Source organism: Stomoxys calcitrans, chromosome 5 (assembly GCF_963082655.1).
Source record: "Stomoxys calcitrans chromosome 5, idStoCalc2.1, whole genome shotgun sequence".
Classification (NCBI taxonomy): Eukaryota; Metazoa; Arthropoda; class Insecta; order Diptera; family Muscidae; genus Stomoxys; species Stomoxys calcitrans.
In genome coordinates, this window is record NC_081556.1 from 150573109 (window position 1) to 150590096 (window position 16988).

At 36.9% G+C, this 16988-nt stretch overlaps 1 protein-coding gene across 2 annotated transcripts in view; it reads right to left on the reverse strand.

The window, feature by feature from the left end:
• LOC106081457 (anaphase-promoting complex subunit 2) overlaps positions 1 to 16988 on the reverse strand; it is a 65668-nt gene that overhangs the window by 18152 nt on the left and 30528 nt on the right. The window contains exon 2 of one of the 2 annotated variants that reach the window (XM_059370486.1): positions 2352 to 2995. In XM_059370486.1, the coding sequence (XP_059226469.1) occupies positions 2352 to 2409 (58 nt within the window). In that variant the 5' untranslated portion in view covers positions 2410 to 2995. Of the gene's footprint in view, positions 1 to 2351; positions 2996 to 16988 lie in introns of those variants that run through there. The other variant, XM_013243416.2, reaches the window with a different exon arrangement.

The following is a 16988-nucleotide window of genomic DNA, read 5'->3' on the forward strand; positions in this document are numbered from 1 at the left end:
GGTTATGAACCGATTTGAACCATATTTGGTACAGTTGTTGGATATCATAGCAAAACACGTCGTGCAAAATTTCATCCCAATCGGATAAGAATTGCGCACTCTAGAGGCTCGAGAAGTCAAGACCCAAGATCGGTTTATATGGCAGCTATATCAAAACATGGACCGATATGGCCCATTTACAATACCAACCGACCTACACTAATAAGAAGTATTTGTGCAAAATTTCAAGCGGCTAGCTTTACTCCTTCGGAAGTTAGCGTGCTTTCGACAGACAGACGGACGGACATGGCTAGATCGACATAAAATTTCACGACGATCAAGAATATATATACTTTATGGGGTCGCAGACGAATATTTCGAGTAGTTACAATCAGAATGACGAAATTAGTATACTCCCATCTTATGGTGGAGGGTATAAAAATAACCGTTAAGGCTTATATTTAAGAAAAAATAAATAAATCTAGCCGAATTTTAAATTTGAAAATTTCGCTAAAATACTGTTAGATTGGGCATATCGGCCACAGTGCTTTGGTATGTTCCACGGTCGGTAGATAGCCCCAAGTCGGAAATGTGTAGCCCATAAAGGCTTCGGATTCACCAAGTTTATTGATGACAGTCTACGACCAAATCGTCTGCTCTTTCATTTCCCCTTACTCGGCTATGGCCGGGTATTCAAACAATGTCGAACGAATCGAGTGACAAAACGTTAATGGTCCTAGCTCCAAGTCTATAAATTGGAAAAATTTCTCTGCAAATCGAGCTAGAATTTTTTGTAAAAACAACTCACCTATTGAGTATTTTTCCACTCAACCGATATTAATGGGTTAACAGGGTTTCGCCGTTAATGGGTTATAACGGATTTTCTTGTTTCTTATTATTTATTTTTATTTATTCATTATTTAGCAGATATCTTGCTTAGATTTCCATATTTGCACCCTTCATCATGCGTGATATTTATTTCCAATTATCTATCCTATATGGAAGTGGAATTTTGCTTAGAGCAAAAGCCATAACTAAATGCTTAAAATAGAGTCCGATTTAGAGCTACTTAACACATTTAACAAACTATGCTACAAAAAAATATGTGTGAATTAAAATGTAAAACTTATTGTGATTTAAAAGAATGTATTTAACCTATTGTTAAACTGTTAAAACTAATTGCGTTAAAAAAAAAAAAACACTTCAATAACTGAATTTGAAATTTTATTTGTAGTTTATTTTGACTTTTTAATTCATAAAATCTTCCACGAAAAAAACCTTCGAAATTTATTTCGTTACTCTTTTTTCTCTCCATGAATATGAGTAATTGAAACAAGTAAAAAGGTGTTAAGTTCGGCGAAATGGGACAATATATGCGCCTTTAATGACCCCAAAACCCCAAATCGAGAGATCGGTCTATATGGCAGCTATATCCAAATCTTCATCGATCTACGCCAAATTGCAGAAATAGTCAAGGGGCTTAACTCACTGTAGCAAATTTCGGCGACATCGGACAATAAATGCACCTTTTATGGGCCCAAAACTTTAAATCGAAAGATCGGTCTATATGGCAGCTATATACAAATCTGGACCGATCGGGGCCAAATTGAAGAGCGATGTCGAAGAGAATAACACAACTCACTGTCCTAAATTTCGGCGACATCGGACAATAAATGAGCCTTTTATGAGCCCAAAACCTTATATCGAGAGACCGGTCCATATGGCAGCTATATCCAAATCTGGACCGATCTGAGCCTAATTGAAGAAGACTGTCAAAGGGCCTAACACAACCCACTATCCCAAATTTCAGAAAAATCGGATAATAAATGTGGCTTTTATGGACCTAAGACCCTAAATGGGCGGATCGGTCTATATGACACCTATATCCAAATCTGGACCCATCTGGGCCAAAGTGAAGTAGGCAGTCAAAGGGCCTAACACAACTCACTGTCCCAAATTTCAGCAAAATCAAATAATAAATGTGGCTTCTAAGGGCCTAAGACCCTAAATCGGTGGATCGGTCTATATGGGGGCTATATCAAGATATAGTCCGATATAGTCCATCTTCGAACTTAACCTGCTTATGGACAAAAAAAGAATCGGTGCAAAGTTTCAGCTCAATATCTCTATTTTTAAAGACTGTAGTGTGATTTCAACAGACAGACGGACAGACATGGCTAGACCGTCCTAGATTTTTACTCTGATCAAGAATACATATACTTTATAGGGTCGGAAATTGATATTTCGTTGTGTTGCAAACGGAATGACAAAATGAATATACCCCCATCTATCGGTGGTGGGTATAAAAATCATAAAAAAATCATTTATTGTTTTTTTTTTTTTGCAAACTCAGTAAAAGTATGTTCACTTACCACATAGGAATTGCGTGATTTCGCCTTCTTTGGTAGATTGTATAATATCCAAATCCATAGTTATGCCGCTGGCTGCTCTCTAAATTAATTCAAAGCGTGCTGGCGTTATAGGAGAATGAAGCAAATTTTTAATTTCGCTCTCTGGATTTTAAATTTAATGCATGACACTCTTACAATTAGCACTGATTTGTTAAATAGATGATGATTTTCTGTTTTTATTTTTTTTAACTCAAAGACGGCGAGGCGAATAAATGTGTTTGCTTGGCTTATGTGAGATGAGCATATGAGTATGTACATATAATTTTCACACGTTTATTTAACAGAAAAAAATATATATATAAATAAATATTATTTTATTGATTATTGTTATTTTGTTGTTGCTGTTTTTCTTCACTTAGAAAAAAAAAATTCCAATGTTAGTAAACACAAGAGAGAATATTTTTCTTCTTTTTTTCAATTTAAAGACAATCTTTAGTAAACCCTATTGAGTTTTTTTATTGGCTTTGTCTGAATAGCTCCTCCATGATGAAGCATTGCTAGTGTACTACTACTCTTCTCTTAGAGTAGGGATACCCAGTGCAGCAGCATTTGTCTTTTTGAGTCTCCCACAGCGTTTGTTGTTGTTGTGATGTCACTTTTGGGATCTGTAATAAACGAGAAGACATATATTTGCCCAAAATTAGTTCATGTCCATTCATTCTGATACACACATACATATACAGATAAATATTGTCATAATTATTATTGATGTGTTTCTTCTGCTAAAAATACATATTTTATAGTTTTTAGTTCAAGCTGAGAGGTCTTGTAATCTTAAACGGATTGGGTCAGAACTAAAACGATTCGAGATGGGTGGTGAGGCACAGTTTTGGGGACAAGCCAAGAACACTCATTTCCCGAAATGAGTGTCTATGGCGCTTTAAGACTAAAAATATGGAGAAAAGTTTAAATGACTACTTATAAGTAAACGACAAGGCATTTGTAGAGAAGACAAAAGAACATTTTTTTCGGGCGTAGTTGCCCCAACACAAAAAATCTGGGAGAATCGTTATATTGGCAAAACGGTCAGCAGACTTTACCATAAGGTACGTCGCACAGTTGTCCAAAAGGCAAATAAAGTTGAAAGTTTGATTTATTGATGTGAGAGATGCTAAATCGCTTAGCTTAGCTAAAACTAAATTTTACTGATTTCACAACTTAGTGCTTTTCGCACTATATTTAGTGCTTTGGTGGTCACCAAAAACCCGAAAAGATACCATCTAGCGTCGAACAAAAAAGGCACGCTTTTGTCTTTATACCCTCCACCATAAGATGGGGTACACTAATTTCATCATTCTATTTGTAACTACTCGAAATATTCGTCTGAGACTCCATAAAGTCAATCTAGCCATGTCCGTCCGTCCGTCTGTCTGTCGAAAGCACGCTAACTTTCGCAATAGTAAAGCTAGCCGCTTGAAATTTTGCATAAATACTTCTTATTAGTGTAGGTTGGTTGGTATTGCAAATGGGTCCATATCGGTCCATGTTTTGATATAGCTGCCATATAAACTGATCTAGGGTCTTGACTTCTTGGGCTTCTAGAAGGCGCAATTCTTATCTGATTGAAATGAAATTTTGCACGACGTATTTCGCTATGACTTCCAACAACTGTGCTAAGTTAGGTTCAAATCGGTCCATAACCTGATATAGCTGCCATATAAACCGATCTTGGGTCTTGACTTCTAGAGCCTCTAGAGTGCGCAATTCTTATCCGATTGGAATGAAACTTTGTACGACGGATTCTCTCATGACCATCAACATTCGTGTTTATTATGGTCTGAATCGGTCTATAGCCCGATACAGCACCCATATAAATCGATCTCTCTATTTAACTTCTTGAGCCCCCAAAGGGTGCAATTCTTATTCGAATTGGCTGACATTTTACACAGGTCTCCAATATATAATTAAATAGTGGTCCAAACCGGACCATATCTTTATATCGCTCTAATAGCAGAGCAAATCTTTTCTTATATCCCGCTTTGCCTAAGAAGAGATGCCGGGAAAAAAACTCGATAAATGCGATCCATGGTGGAGGGTATATAAGATTCGGCCCGGCCGAACTTAGCACGCTATTACTTGTTTTTAGGTAGTTCTTTTTATTCTTTTTTTACTATCGCTTTTTGTCACGGGGAGCAAACAAATTTGTTAATCAAAACAGCTAAAATGTTTGCTAAAAAAGAAGTTTTAGTCTGCTGAAAATGGGAAAGCAGACATTGCTGCTGTTTCAGCAAACATAGTGCTGATGTATTAGAAAACACTTCTTACTGCTATTTTAACTAACAAAATCTGACGCTACGAGTAAGTTAAACAATTCAACCTTTTTTAACTTAAGACCTAAAATCGCCATATCGGTCCATTATGCAGCTATATCCAAATATAGCCCGATCTGGATCCTATTCTTTTCTGATTTCAGGAGGCCCAACAACAACTTATTGTTTCAAATTTTAGCGAAATCGGGTTATAATTGCGTGTCCTATACCGACTGCTATGTCTACATTGCAGGTATACCATAATATCCGATCGGCACTATATTTGGCAACGATGTCTAGAAGCTTAGAACCTACGGAAGAACCAAATTTCATCTCAATATCACCATTTGAAGGCTGTAGCACGATTATAACAGAAAACCCAGACGTAACGAAGGGCGGACAGACACACGAACATCGTTAAATGGCTGTAGAGTTTTACGACGATCAAGAATATACATACCTTGTAGAGTTGATTTTTTACACGTACTGGGACAGTAAATAAAATGTATCGTGCTAAATTTTGCAAAGATTGGACCAAAGTTTTGTCTACTACAGCCTTAAAAAGCCATATCGGATGAAAGATATATATGGGAGCTACATCTTAATCGAAATCGAAATGTTGCACACGTATGAGAGCGACAAATAAAACACCTGGTGCTAAATTTTGTAATGATCGGGCCAAATTTATGGCTTCTACACCCTTAAGAGGCCATATCGGCTGAAAGATAATTATGGGAGCTATATCTAAATCTGAACCGATTTTAACGAAATTTTGCACACATATGAGGACGTCAAATTTTGAAAAGATCGAATCAAAACAGTGGCTTCTTCAGCCTCAAAGGCCATATCGACTGAAACATATATATGGGAGCTAAGTCTAAATCTGACCCGATTTTTATGAATTTTTGCACACATATGAGGACGTCAAATAAAACACCTGGTGCTAAGTTTTGTAAAGATCGGGCCAAAATTGTGGCTTCTTCAGCCTTAAAGGCCATATCGGATGAAAGTTATGTATGGGAGCTATATCTAAATCTAAACCGATTTTGTTCAAAATCAATAGCCTTCGTCCTTGGACCAAAAAAATGGCATGTGCAAAATGTTGGGACAATCGGACAATAAACCAGAACACACTGTGCCAAATTTCATCGAATTCGGGTAAAAAATTTATCTTTTATGGCCTCAATACCATATATCGGGAAATCGGGCGGTCAGTCTAATGGCAACTATATCCAAATATAGTCCGATCTAAACCACAAGACTTTAAGCCTGGAGATCGGTCTATATATCGGCTATATATAACTAAAAACCGATTTTATGAGATCAGATGATCAGGCTTTTATACAAAGAATGCGAAATCATCAAAAATTGTTTTGAAAATATTTTTGTACCCAAGATATCTGCAAAATTATAAATACCCAGCTTATGGGTGTAAATGGGTAAATACCCGGGTATTTACCCAATTTACCGGGTAAGTACTTTTTGGGTATTTACCCATAGCCCATCTCTACCCGTATACCGAGAAATCAAGACAAGGCTTTGGCCGACGATAGAGTTAGGTTTCGAGAGCTCCTTTATTGCAAAAAAAAAATGGCCCACTGACTCCTTGAATAAGTAGTTAGTAGAGCAGGCAAAAAATCGATGGCACTGTCGATATTTAATTTTTTGACTGAATATCGATTGATATTTTTCCCATGAATACTATCGGAAAAGTTAAATTTTTTGCAAAATTAAACAAAAATAAGCAATCCGAAATTGAATGCATCCTTTAAGATACATTGCGCCTATAGAGGGCGCAATTTTCATCCTATTCGGCTGGCATTTTTTGCAATGATTTCTCTCTGATTTTTACTTCTAATTTTCGTTCGATATATAAGTGATGGGAAATTAACGATAGTATCGATTCTATTGATATTTCTTATTTAAACTATCGAAAATATCGAATGTGGCGATTATCGAAAGTTTGCCAGCTCGAGTAGTTAGGCAGGTTGTAACATATGCATCGGTAGTGTGTGCATTTATGTCCCAAAAAGAAAATCTCTTTCCCCAAATAACATTAAAATGGTGCGAGACGATTTTGAAGAAACTTCCAGAAATTATGCTTCCATGAAGTGGATGAACCTCGACTACAACATAATGTTGCTTGATTTAGCGTATAACCGTACATATCAGAAGGACGGACAGACAAAGCATATTTATAATTTATTATTTAAAACAATTATATTCATTATACAATTTTGGTATTGGGAATGCGTGTCTTTTAATTTTGCCCTGATGAAAGTGCCATTTTATTGTTGGTGGGTGCTGGGACCTACCCCACTTTAGGCATTTTGGAATTCTTGGAAAAACTTTAATAACTTATAGCATATGGATGCAACACACATGTAGCAGGTCTTGGCAAATTATAGCGCAGTGGTAATTGATTTAATTGCTCGTTGTGGCATTTAAATTCAAAAACCACTGTTGCAGATTCCATACCATGAAGTCATTACTCGCATCGCGGACGCTTAAAAGTTAGTGGTGAGTCATGACTTGGAACGCGACTTGTTGCTTTTTTATTTCTTTTATTTTTTTTGTTTTTTGTCCCCCCAATCCTCCATGAATGGCCACAAGATGAATGACAAACAGACAGTCAGAGAGCCATAGTTGTAGAGTTGCACCACAAATGGTTATTATTATTAATGTTGTCTCTGCGGCCAATCATGTTTTGGTAGAGTTGAAAATTATTTCAATTGTCTTTAATTAAGATTGAGTCAAGAGGGCAATCTTTCGATGAACTAATTTAGAGACTCAAACCAAGTTTTGTTGTGTTTCATAGGAAATACAGCAGAATAAAAATAAAGAAAAATAGTTGTGGAGCTGTGCTTTGTAACGTGCAGGTTTGATGCCTTCTAGGAGTGACCGAGCGACCAGCATGGAGCATTAGAACTGAAAATTCAATTTGCATACAACACAATGACACCGACACTGACACACCCAAACAACTTCAATTTTAACAACCAACTAAGAGAACACGATTCAGTAATAAAAGCAAAACAAAACAATTTACTAAATTAGACAACAACAAAACGAAATTAGAAGGATGTATTTGATTCCATCGTTTGGTTATGACTGTTTTAATTTTCAGTTTCTAATTTAAAGTTCGTTGGTGGGTGTCATGTGGAGGTGTATGTCCTCCTATGTCGCTGGACACCTGGGTGAGGACGATAATCGCCAAACTTTTCCACAAAAAAATTTTGGTCTCATCGCATCGCATCGTTAATCTCAAACTTGCAATGGACAGCACTAATATATTTGCAATTGCAATTTGATCGTTATTTTTTAATAGTAATTAGAAATATGTATTGAAAACTTTCTTAATTTTGTTTTATTCTACTTTACTTATTTATTGGGTTGCCCAAAAAGTAATTGCGGATTTTTTAAAAGAAAGTAAATGCATTTCTAGTAAAACTTAGAATGAACTTTAATCAAATAATAATATAATTGCCATTTTGTTCGATAACCTTTTGCCATCTTCCTGGCAAATTTAGTATTCCACCCTCATAGAACTTCTGGCCTTTATCTGCTAAGAACTGAACCAAGTGCGATTTTATAGCATCATCATTGCCGAAAGTTTTACCATTTAAGGAGTTCTGCAAACATCGAAATAAATAGTAGTCTGATGGTGCAAGGTCAGGGCTATATGGTGGATGCATCAAAAGTTCCCAGCCAAGCTCACTCAGTTTTTGGCGAGTGACCAAAGATGTGTGCGGTCTAGCGTTGTCCTGGTGGAATATGACACCTTTACGATTGACCAATTCTGGTCGCCTTACCTTACCTTACCTCATTGTTATTACCCTTATGGCAATTTTTCAGTCGGTAAAAATGTTCACACTCAACGACCTCGCGTTAGCACCACACCACTTCACGCATTCCGTGATCGTCCGGATCTCCGCCTGCTGGACCGTATTATGGTCAGGCAATCTAAAACAGATCTCAGTCCCTGGGTTCTCAATGCAGACCCCCAGGTCCACTCTGTCTTCTAGCTTTGATCCATCCAGGTAACATGATCTTCCAGATGGCAATACTAGGATTCCCTCAATCCAAGACTGTGACGATGGCAGCAGTGCCTCGCACTCCACTTCAAGATTCATCTCAGGTATCCGATCGGAAACCTCTTCCCTTCCTTCCAAGTTTCCTATCGTCGCCTCGATTATACCGCGATGGTATGAGCTGCTTCCATCCTCAATCTATTCTCTCATCGCCTTAAGTCTCATTGCCGCAGTGGCTACCTCACACTTAATCTGTATGTTAATGGGTCGGATATCTAGAATAGTCTTCAGTAACCTGGTGGGCGTGGTCCTCATCGCTCCGCCTATGCCAAGACAACATGTTCTCTGAACCTGTTGTATGGTCCTTGTGTTGAACTTTTTCTCCATAGCAGTCCACCAAACTACTGAGGCGTAAATAAGTATTGGTCTAATCACGCCATTGGGCTATCCTAGGATTCAAGCCCCATTTCGTGCCTACAGCGCGTCTACTTAGTGCCCAACATCTGTGAACCTTCTCAGTTCGCTCCTGAATGTGAAACTTCAAATTCAGTTTCCTGTCCAAGATCACACCTAAGTATTTGATCTTGTCAGATATCGAAATCGTTTTATTGAGGAAACGTGGTGCGTTGAATTGGCCCACCTTCGTCTTCCTCGTGAAGAGGGATATTTTAGTCTTCTCTGGGTTAACATTGAGACCTCTGGGTCTAGCCCAGTCATATGCCATATGCAAGACCCTTTCGGTCCTTCTCCATAGCTCGTTCGGATCCTTACCCCTTAAAAGTATTATAACATCGTCTGCGTAGCAGACGGGTTCAAATGCCTCCTCTGTCAGCATCCGTAATAGGTTATTTATGGTGTCACCCATAGGAGTGGCGATAAAATGTCCTCCTGTGGCGTGCCCTGTGCCACTTTCTCCCTTATATTTATGCCATGGGACACACAATTTATCCACCTGTTCCTTAGCATATGGTTTTTCCAGTCTCTAAAGACCGGGTCCACCCGGTACTAAGGATTGGATCGGTCCGCACATTGTTAAAAGCCCCCTCCATGTCAATGCAAACCGCCAGCGTGTACGTTTTGGCATCGAAGGATTCTTCTATTTTATGCACAACCTCGTGCAGGGCAGTCTTCACCGACCTTCCCTTGACATAGGCATGCTGTTTGTATTCGCTGGATGTCCTAGTCTTGGATGTCCTAATCATGGTGTCCACAATACGTTCCATGGTTTTGAGTAGAACGTATTGTGGACACCATTCATATTTTTTATTTGTTTCTAATTTATTTTATTTTTAATTTGATTAATTTTTAGAATAAAATTTCTTATATCAATAACTAGTTTCCTTCTCTAAGGAAATCCCATTGACACAAATGTTCCATTTCAGTACCCATTTCACTTGCTCATACATACCATGGCTCAGATGCTCTAAAGGGCAATTTTTTGTTAAAATTTTAAAGATTGTTATCAAATTAGCTTCAGCAACATACAACAACAATGTAATTAAATCCTTTTTTATATCTCCCTGGCCTGGTCTGTCTGTTCAGTTTAAACATGCAAACATAATTATAGATCTCACCCAAAGGTGAAACAGACTTGCTGCAGTCCCGAATAAAGCCATAACCGAGGGTAATCTCCAAAGGGACTACAAATTAATAATGCAGAAACATGACCAACATGGGAAAATGAAGGCAACATGGCTGACCAAATGCTCACACCCAAAGCAAAATCTTTTGGGACAACCTCCATAATTTATAGCAACGCAGTATTGAGCAATGAAAGAATAAATAAAAACAAAACAACAATGTTGGAAACAACCTTTAAACACTGCGAATTAGTTAAATAAAGCCTTATAGCCCTGGGGATTTAAACTTAACAAAATGGGCGGCATTATATTGTTCAACGCAGTTGAATCTTGGAAAAGGAGAATACTATTTTTTATAAGGAATTTTTCCCACGCATATATCATGAAAAGATATGTCAGGGACCTTTCATCAACAGATACAACTATTCGGTGAAGATATCAGACTTGTTATCTTGAAATGGCAAAACCAAAAACTGAACAAAACTTGAAAGGTTTAGTCAATAGACTTCTCAATAAGGACGTACAGGGTGGCTGATGAAAGCCGCTACCAAAAAAAAATGTAATAACTTTTTTTCTATTTAATAATAATAATTTAATAATTAATTTAATTAATTAATTAATTAATTTAATTAATAATAATTTAATAATTAATTTAATAATTTAATTTAACATGAATAAAAGAAAAATGTATTCCATACACCGAAAAAAAAATGTAGCAATATTCATCATTGTAGCAATATTCATCAGCCACCCTGTATAACACATATGAATTCAATTTCAAGTGCCTGTGGTATATTCCGAGAGGGTTATTGAGTTTTTGGCCGATAGCTTAGTTACTAAACACGGCATACAGCCTGGGGAACTATAATCGCTGCCACCATTTTCAAGAAAGACAGATCTCTGAGATGGGTGCACCGATTTGAGCGAAATTTTGCATGTCATTTTATGGTATCCCAAAAACACGATATTGGTATAAAATTTTGAGGTCAAATAACCTGGGGGGACGCCCCATCCCAAAAACCTTCCGAACGGATATGTTTACCGAGTGTGGCAATATGGGCATCAAATGAAAGGTGATTGGAAGTAGAATACGAAGATAATTTAAGATTTGGGGTCAAATCCCAGAGGAGGCCGCAACACCCCCCAAAAACCACTCCAAACCCACACCGAAAGGGACAATATGATACTCAAAAGAAAGGTATTTGAGAGTAGAATACGAAACTTATAAAAAAAATGGATCATTTCCTGGAATAAAATAAAAAACAATAAAATAAAATAAAACTTTAAATTGAGACATCGGTCTAATGACAGCTATATTCAAATCTGGATATAAATAAAATAAAATAAAATAAAATAAAACAAAATAAAATAAAATAAAACAAAATAAAATAAAATAAAATAAAATAAAATAAAATAAAATAAAATAAAATAAAATAAAATAAAATAAAATAAAATAAAATAAAATAAAATGAAATAAAATAAAAAACAATAAAATAAAATAAAACTTTAAATTGAGACATCGGTCTAATAACAGCTATATCCAAATCTGGATATAAATAAAATAAAATAAAATAAAATAAAATAAAATAAAATAAAATAAAATAAAATAAAATAAAATAAAATAAAATAAAACTTTAAATTGAGACATCGGTCTAATGACAGCTATATCCAAATCTGGACCGATATTGGCCAAATTGAAAAAATATGTCCAAGGGCTCAACAAAACTCACTGTCCCAAATTTCAGCGAAACAGGACAATAAATGCGCCTTTTATGTGCCCAAGACCTTAAATTGAGAGATCGGTATATTCTATATCAATTTCCGACCCTACAAAGTATATATATTTCAGATCGTCATAAAATTCTAAGACGATTTTACGATGTCCGTGTGTCTGTCCGACTATCCGTCTGTCTGTCCGTCTGTTGTTATCACTCTACAGCCTTAAACAATTGAGATATTGAGCTGAAATTTGGCACAGATAAGTTTTTTGCGATGCATGTTGGTTAAGTTCTTGAACGGGCTGAACGGACCATATTTGGATATAGCTGCTATATATACCGATCTAACGATAAAGGGTCTAATGCCCTTAAATGCTATATTATTTATCCGATTTTGCTGAAATTTTAAACAGTGAGTAGTTTAAGGATTCCCGACATCTCACCTAAATATGGTTCAGATTGGATTATATTTAGATATAGCTGCCATATATACCGATCTACCGATAAAGGGTCTAATGCCCATAAATGCTTTATTTTTTATTCGATTTCGCTGAAATGTGAAACAGTGATGTATTTTAAGCCTCTCTACATCTAACCCAAATATGGTTCAGATCGGACTATATTTGGATATAGATGCCATATAGACCGATCGACCGATATCGGGAGATAAAGGGTTTAATGCCCATAAATGCTTAATTTTTTTTTTTTTATACGATTTCGCTGAAATTTGAAACAGTGATTTATCTTAAGCCGCTCTACAGCTAACCCAAATATGGTTCAGATCGGACTATATTTGGATATAGATGCCATATAGACCGATCTCCCGATAAAGGGTCTGAAGCCCACAAAAGCTTAATGTTTTATCTAATTTCGCCGAAATTTGAAACAGTGAGTAGTTTTAGGTCTTCCAACATTCGACCCAAATATGGTTCAGATCGGACTTTATTAAGATATAGCTGCCATAAAGACCGATCTCCCGATAAAGGGTCTAATGCCCATAAAAACTTTATTTTTTATCCGATTTCGCTAAAATTTGAAACAGTGAGTTGTTTTAAGCCTCTCGACATCCGCCCCAAATATGGGTCAGATCAGACTATATAGATATAGCTGTCATATAGACCGATCTTCCAATTTAGGTTCTTAATCCCATAAAAAGCAGATTTATTGTCTGAAAATGTAACTTATATATGAGTTCTCGGGATCTGAATAAAATATGATCGAGACCAGCCCCTATTGAGATATAACTACGCATATAGTAGTGGAGTTACAATAAAATAGGATGATTATTATATCCTTGTTTAATTTGGTCCACATCGGTCCAGATTAGGTTGAGGGTTCCACATAGAAAGAACTCTCGATTTAAAGTCTTGGCCCTATAAAAAGCGCATTTATTATCCGATTTCGTTGGAATTTGACGCAATGACTTATGTTAGGCTTTTCGACATCCTTGTCCTTTATGGTTCATATCGGTTTATATTTGGATATAGCTGCCAAAAAGACCAATATTTTGTTCTACAATATTGAACAGTGACCTATATTTATTAGACCACTCAATGTCCGTGCCGAGTTTGGGTGCATAAGTTATCCAATATTCACCGGATTGTGACGGAAGGTTGTTTACATATATACCCGAGGTGGTGGTTATCCAAAGTTCGACCCGGTCAAACTTAATGCCTTTTTACTTGTTCAATTTCTTTTATCAAGTTTTTTTTTATTGCATAGGGTGTAGTCTATATTAAAGTAACACCTCACCATTTGAAAAAAATCAAAAAAATCCCCATTGCAAATCCTATTCAAACAACTCGCAGTGTTTTCCTTATAGAGGTCCAATAAAAAACATTCACAATTCTCATTTAAAGGTAACTGCCAAATGAGGTAATGAACCGGAATCCTTTCTACAACATCAAGTGTAAAATTTTGTTCATGGAATCATATTCGAAAAGATACGACGAAGACGATGAGCATGGGAGCGAAGTGCGTACACAGTGAAAACACTTTAGTGAATGGGATGCGTTAATGATAACATTGCGGGTGGTTAGTTGTTTCACCGACTGATGGCGATGCCTATGATGTACCCAGCAATGTTTTACCTTTGGTGCTGGTGTTGTATTTACGTTGTTCTGGCTGTTTGTTGTATGTGTATATTTGTGTGGTTATATTGAACAACCCCACTTGTAAGGCAGGCAGAGGTGAATCAGTCTGTCTGTCGCCGCTAAAGGCACCGAGTCCAGGGAACCTGTAAAGGCAACAATGAAAACTGTCTGTTTGTTAAAATGTTTGTGTCTGACGATCACTTCATTTCCCTGCTCGAAACAGACCCCAGCGTCTCCTGCTGCACCTCCACCTGAGCGGCAGGGCAATGTTAAACGCCACCTCATAAAATGTACTTGGTTTGTGGTTTAGTTTTGTAATACGGGCTGCTAACATCCGTGGTGGTGGGGAACACCACCACAAAAAAAAAGAACCAGCAACAAAATAATCAGCCATTCCGCCATCATTTTGGTTCGGATCTACAAAATAAACATTTCGATATTGTGCAGTGCGGTGCTGTTGCACGCCGCCGCTTTGGCTTCAGCTACTTCATTGTCATTGTGGTAGGATCCAATAACTCATGAAAGGTACGATAGTATTCTGCATTTGGGGCTGAGTATCTACAACATGGCATTGGGCCACAATGTTGGGTGGAATTGATGGACGCTCTTTGCCAGTGGAGTTGCTCCATCGTTGTGCTGCCGCATGTTGCATGACTTCATTAAATACATATGTGTGTGTGTTTATGCGAGTATAGGATGATGCATTTATTTTGTTGTCGATTTTGGTGTTCTCTTTTTTATTGTTGCTTTTGTTGGAGTTTATTAAATTTATGTCTTTATTGTTGATGGTAGAATTGTATTTTGTACATTGCCTGGGTTTTGTGCTTTTTTACCAACCATTTTTCCATTTCAAACAGTAAGCGGTGTTTATGGTTGCATCAGTTCAATAAGGTAAAGGTGGGAGAAAGGAGAGTGATAAAGGGGGCACAAATTTTTAACGAATCATTTATCCACAGATAATTAGCAGGAAGGTATTATTATTCAAAAAAGAGCATATCGTACAAGTAGAGATGGGTTTGTACCGGGTGAATACCCAACGCTTGGGTATTTATTGGGTAAATACTCAATACTCTATTTCGGGAGATCAGTCTATATGGCAGCTATATCCAAATATGGTCCGATTTGGATAATGTTTAACAAAAAGGTTTAGAAGGGTACCGGAACTCGCTGGCCAAATTTCATCGAAATAGGATGAAAAATGCTCCTTTACACAATATCGGGAGATCGGTTTATATGGCAGCTATATCCAAATAGGCTCCGATCTGTACCACATTGGACAGGAATGGGTAGGGGTATACCAGAACACACTGTGCCAAATTTTATCAAATTCGGGTAATAAATGGATCTATTATGACCTCAATACCCCTTATCGGGAGATCGGGTGGTCGGTTTAAGGGCAGCTATATCTAAATAAAATCCGATCTGATCCGCACTTCACGGAAATGAATAGGGGTCTACCAGAACTCAGTGTGCCAAATTTCATTGAAATCGGATGAAAAATAAATGAATTTAACTCTGCAGATGTATATGCAGGGTAATAAATGGATCTTTTATGACCTCAATACCCTCTATCGGGAAATCGGGTGGTCGGTCTAAGGGCAGCTATATCTAAATAAAATCCGATCTGATCCGCACTTCACGGAAATGAAGTGTGCCAAATTTCATTGAAATCGGATGAAAAATAAATGAATTTAACTCTGCAGATCGGTCTATATAACGGCTATATATAACTAAAATCCGCTCTTATGAGATCACAAGATCAGGTTTATATACAGAGAATACGAAATCATCAAAAAAATTTTGAAAAATGTTTTTATATCCAAGATATCTGCAAAATTAAAAATACCCAGCTTTTGGGTATAAATGGGTAAATACCCGGGTATTAATCCAGTTTACCGGGTAAATACCTTTGGGGTATTTACCCATCGCCCATCTCTACGTATATCCCAAGATATCTGGAAAATTATAAATACCCAGCTTTTGGGTATAAATGGGTAAATAACCGGGTATTAACTCAATTTACCGCGTAAATACCTAAAAGATCGCCCATCTCAACGTATAAGGTTTATAGGGGAGCTATGTATTGGGTTGCCCAAAAAGTAATAGCGGATGCATTTTTAATAAAACTTAGAATGAACTTTAATCACATATACTTTTTTTAAAACTTTTTTTCTAAAGCAAGCTAAAAGTAACAGCTGATAACTGACAGAAGAAAGAATGCAATTACAGAATCACAAGCTGTGAAAAAATTTGTCAACGCCGACTATATGAAAAATCCGCAATTACTTTTTGGGCAACCCAATATATCTTAATCCGATTAAAATTTTTTTTTAAATTCCACCAGCATCCCTTACATTAATTAGATATTACCGATCCCCATTTTATATGACAATACTCATAAATGTCATCAGCCATCAATCACAGTTGAAAATGTGTAGGTGTTATCGAAAGGCTAAATCTCTACCAATCTACTTTGGACCAAAAGTTGGATGTTGGATTTGTATTTTACTCCCAAATATATTTAAGTCTCTTTTTTATTATTATCGGGCTACATGTCAGAGGGTGGAGCGATCCCCTATGGATTTGGACCATTCTGCTATGCAAATGGGATTATAATACTTCTAAGGGCAAGGGGACCAATTGTTCTCAGTAGGGGGGCGGTGAGGGTCTTGGAAATGGCAGATTACTAACAGGACCCAAAGCCGCTAGCGTTCTCAATATCAGAAAAAGTTTTGTACCTGGGGCTGATCTTGAACAAAGAACTTTCATGGCCATATTAAGTATTGTGCGGATAAGGCTCATAGAATTTGGTCACTATGTACAAGTTCAGAGTATGGTTAGGTATGGCATGCGTATGTCATACCGGTATTAAGGTAGGCCGGTATTAAGGTAGACCGCAATGGAAACGAAGTGTAACAAAAGATCAT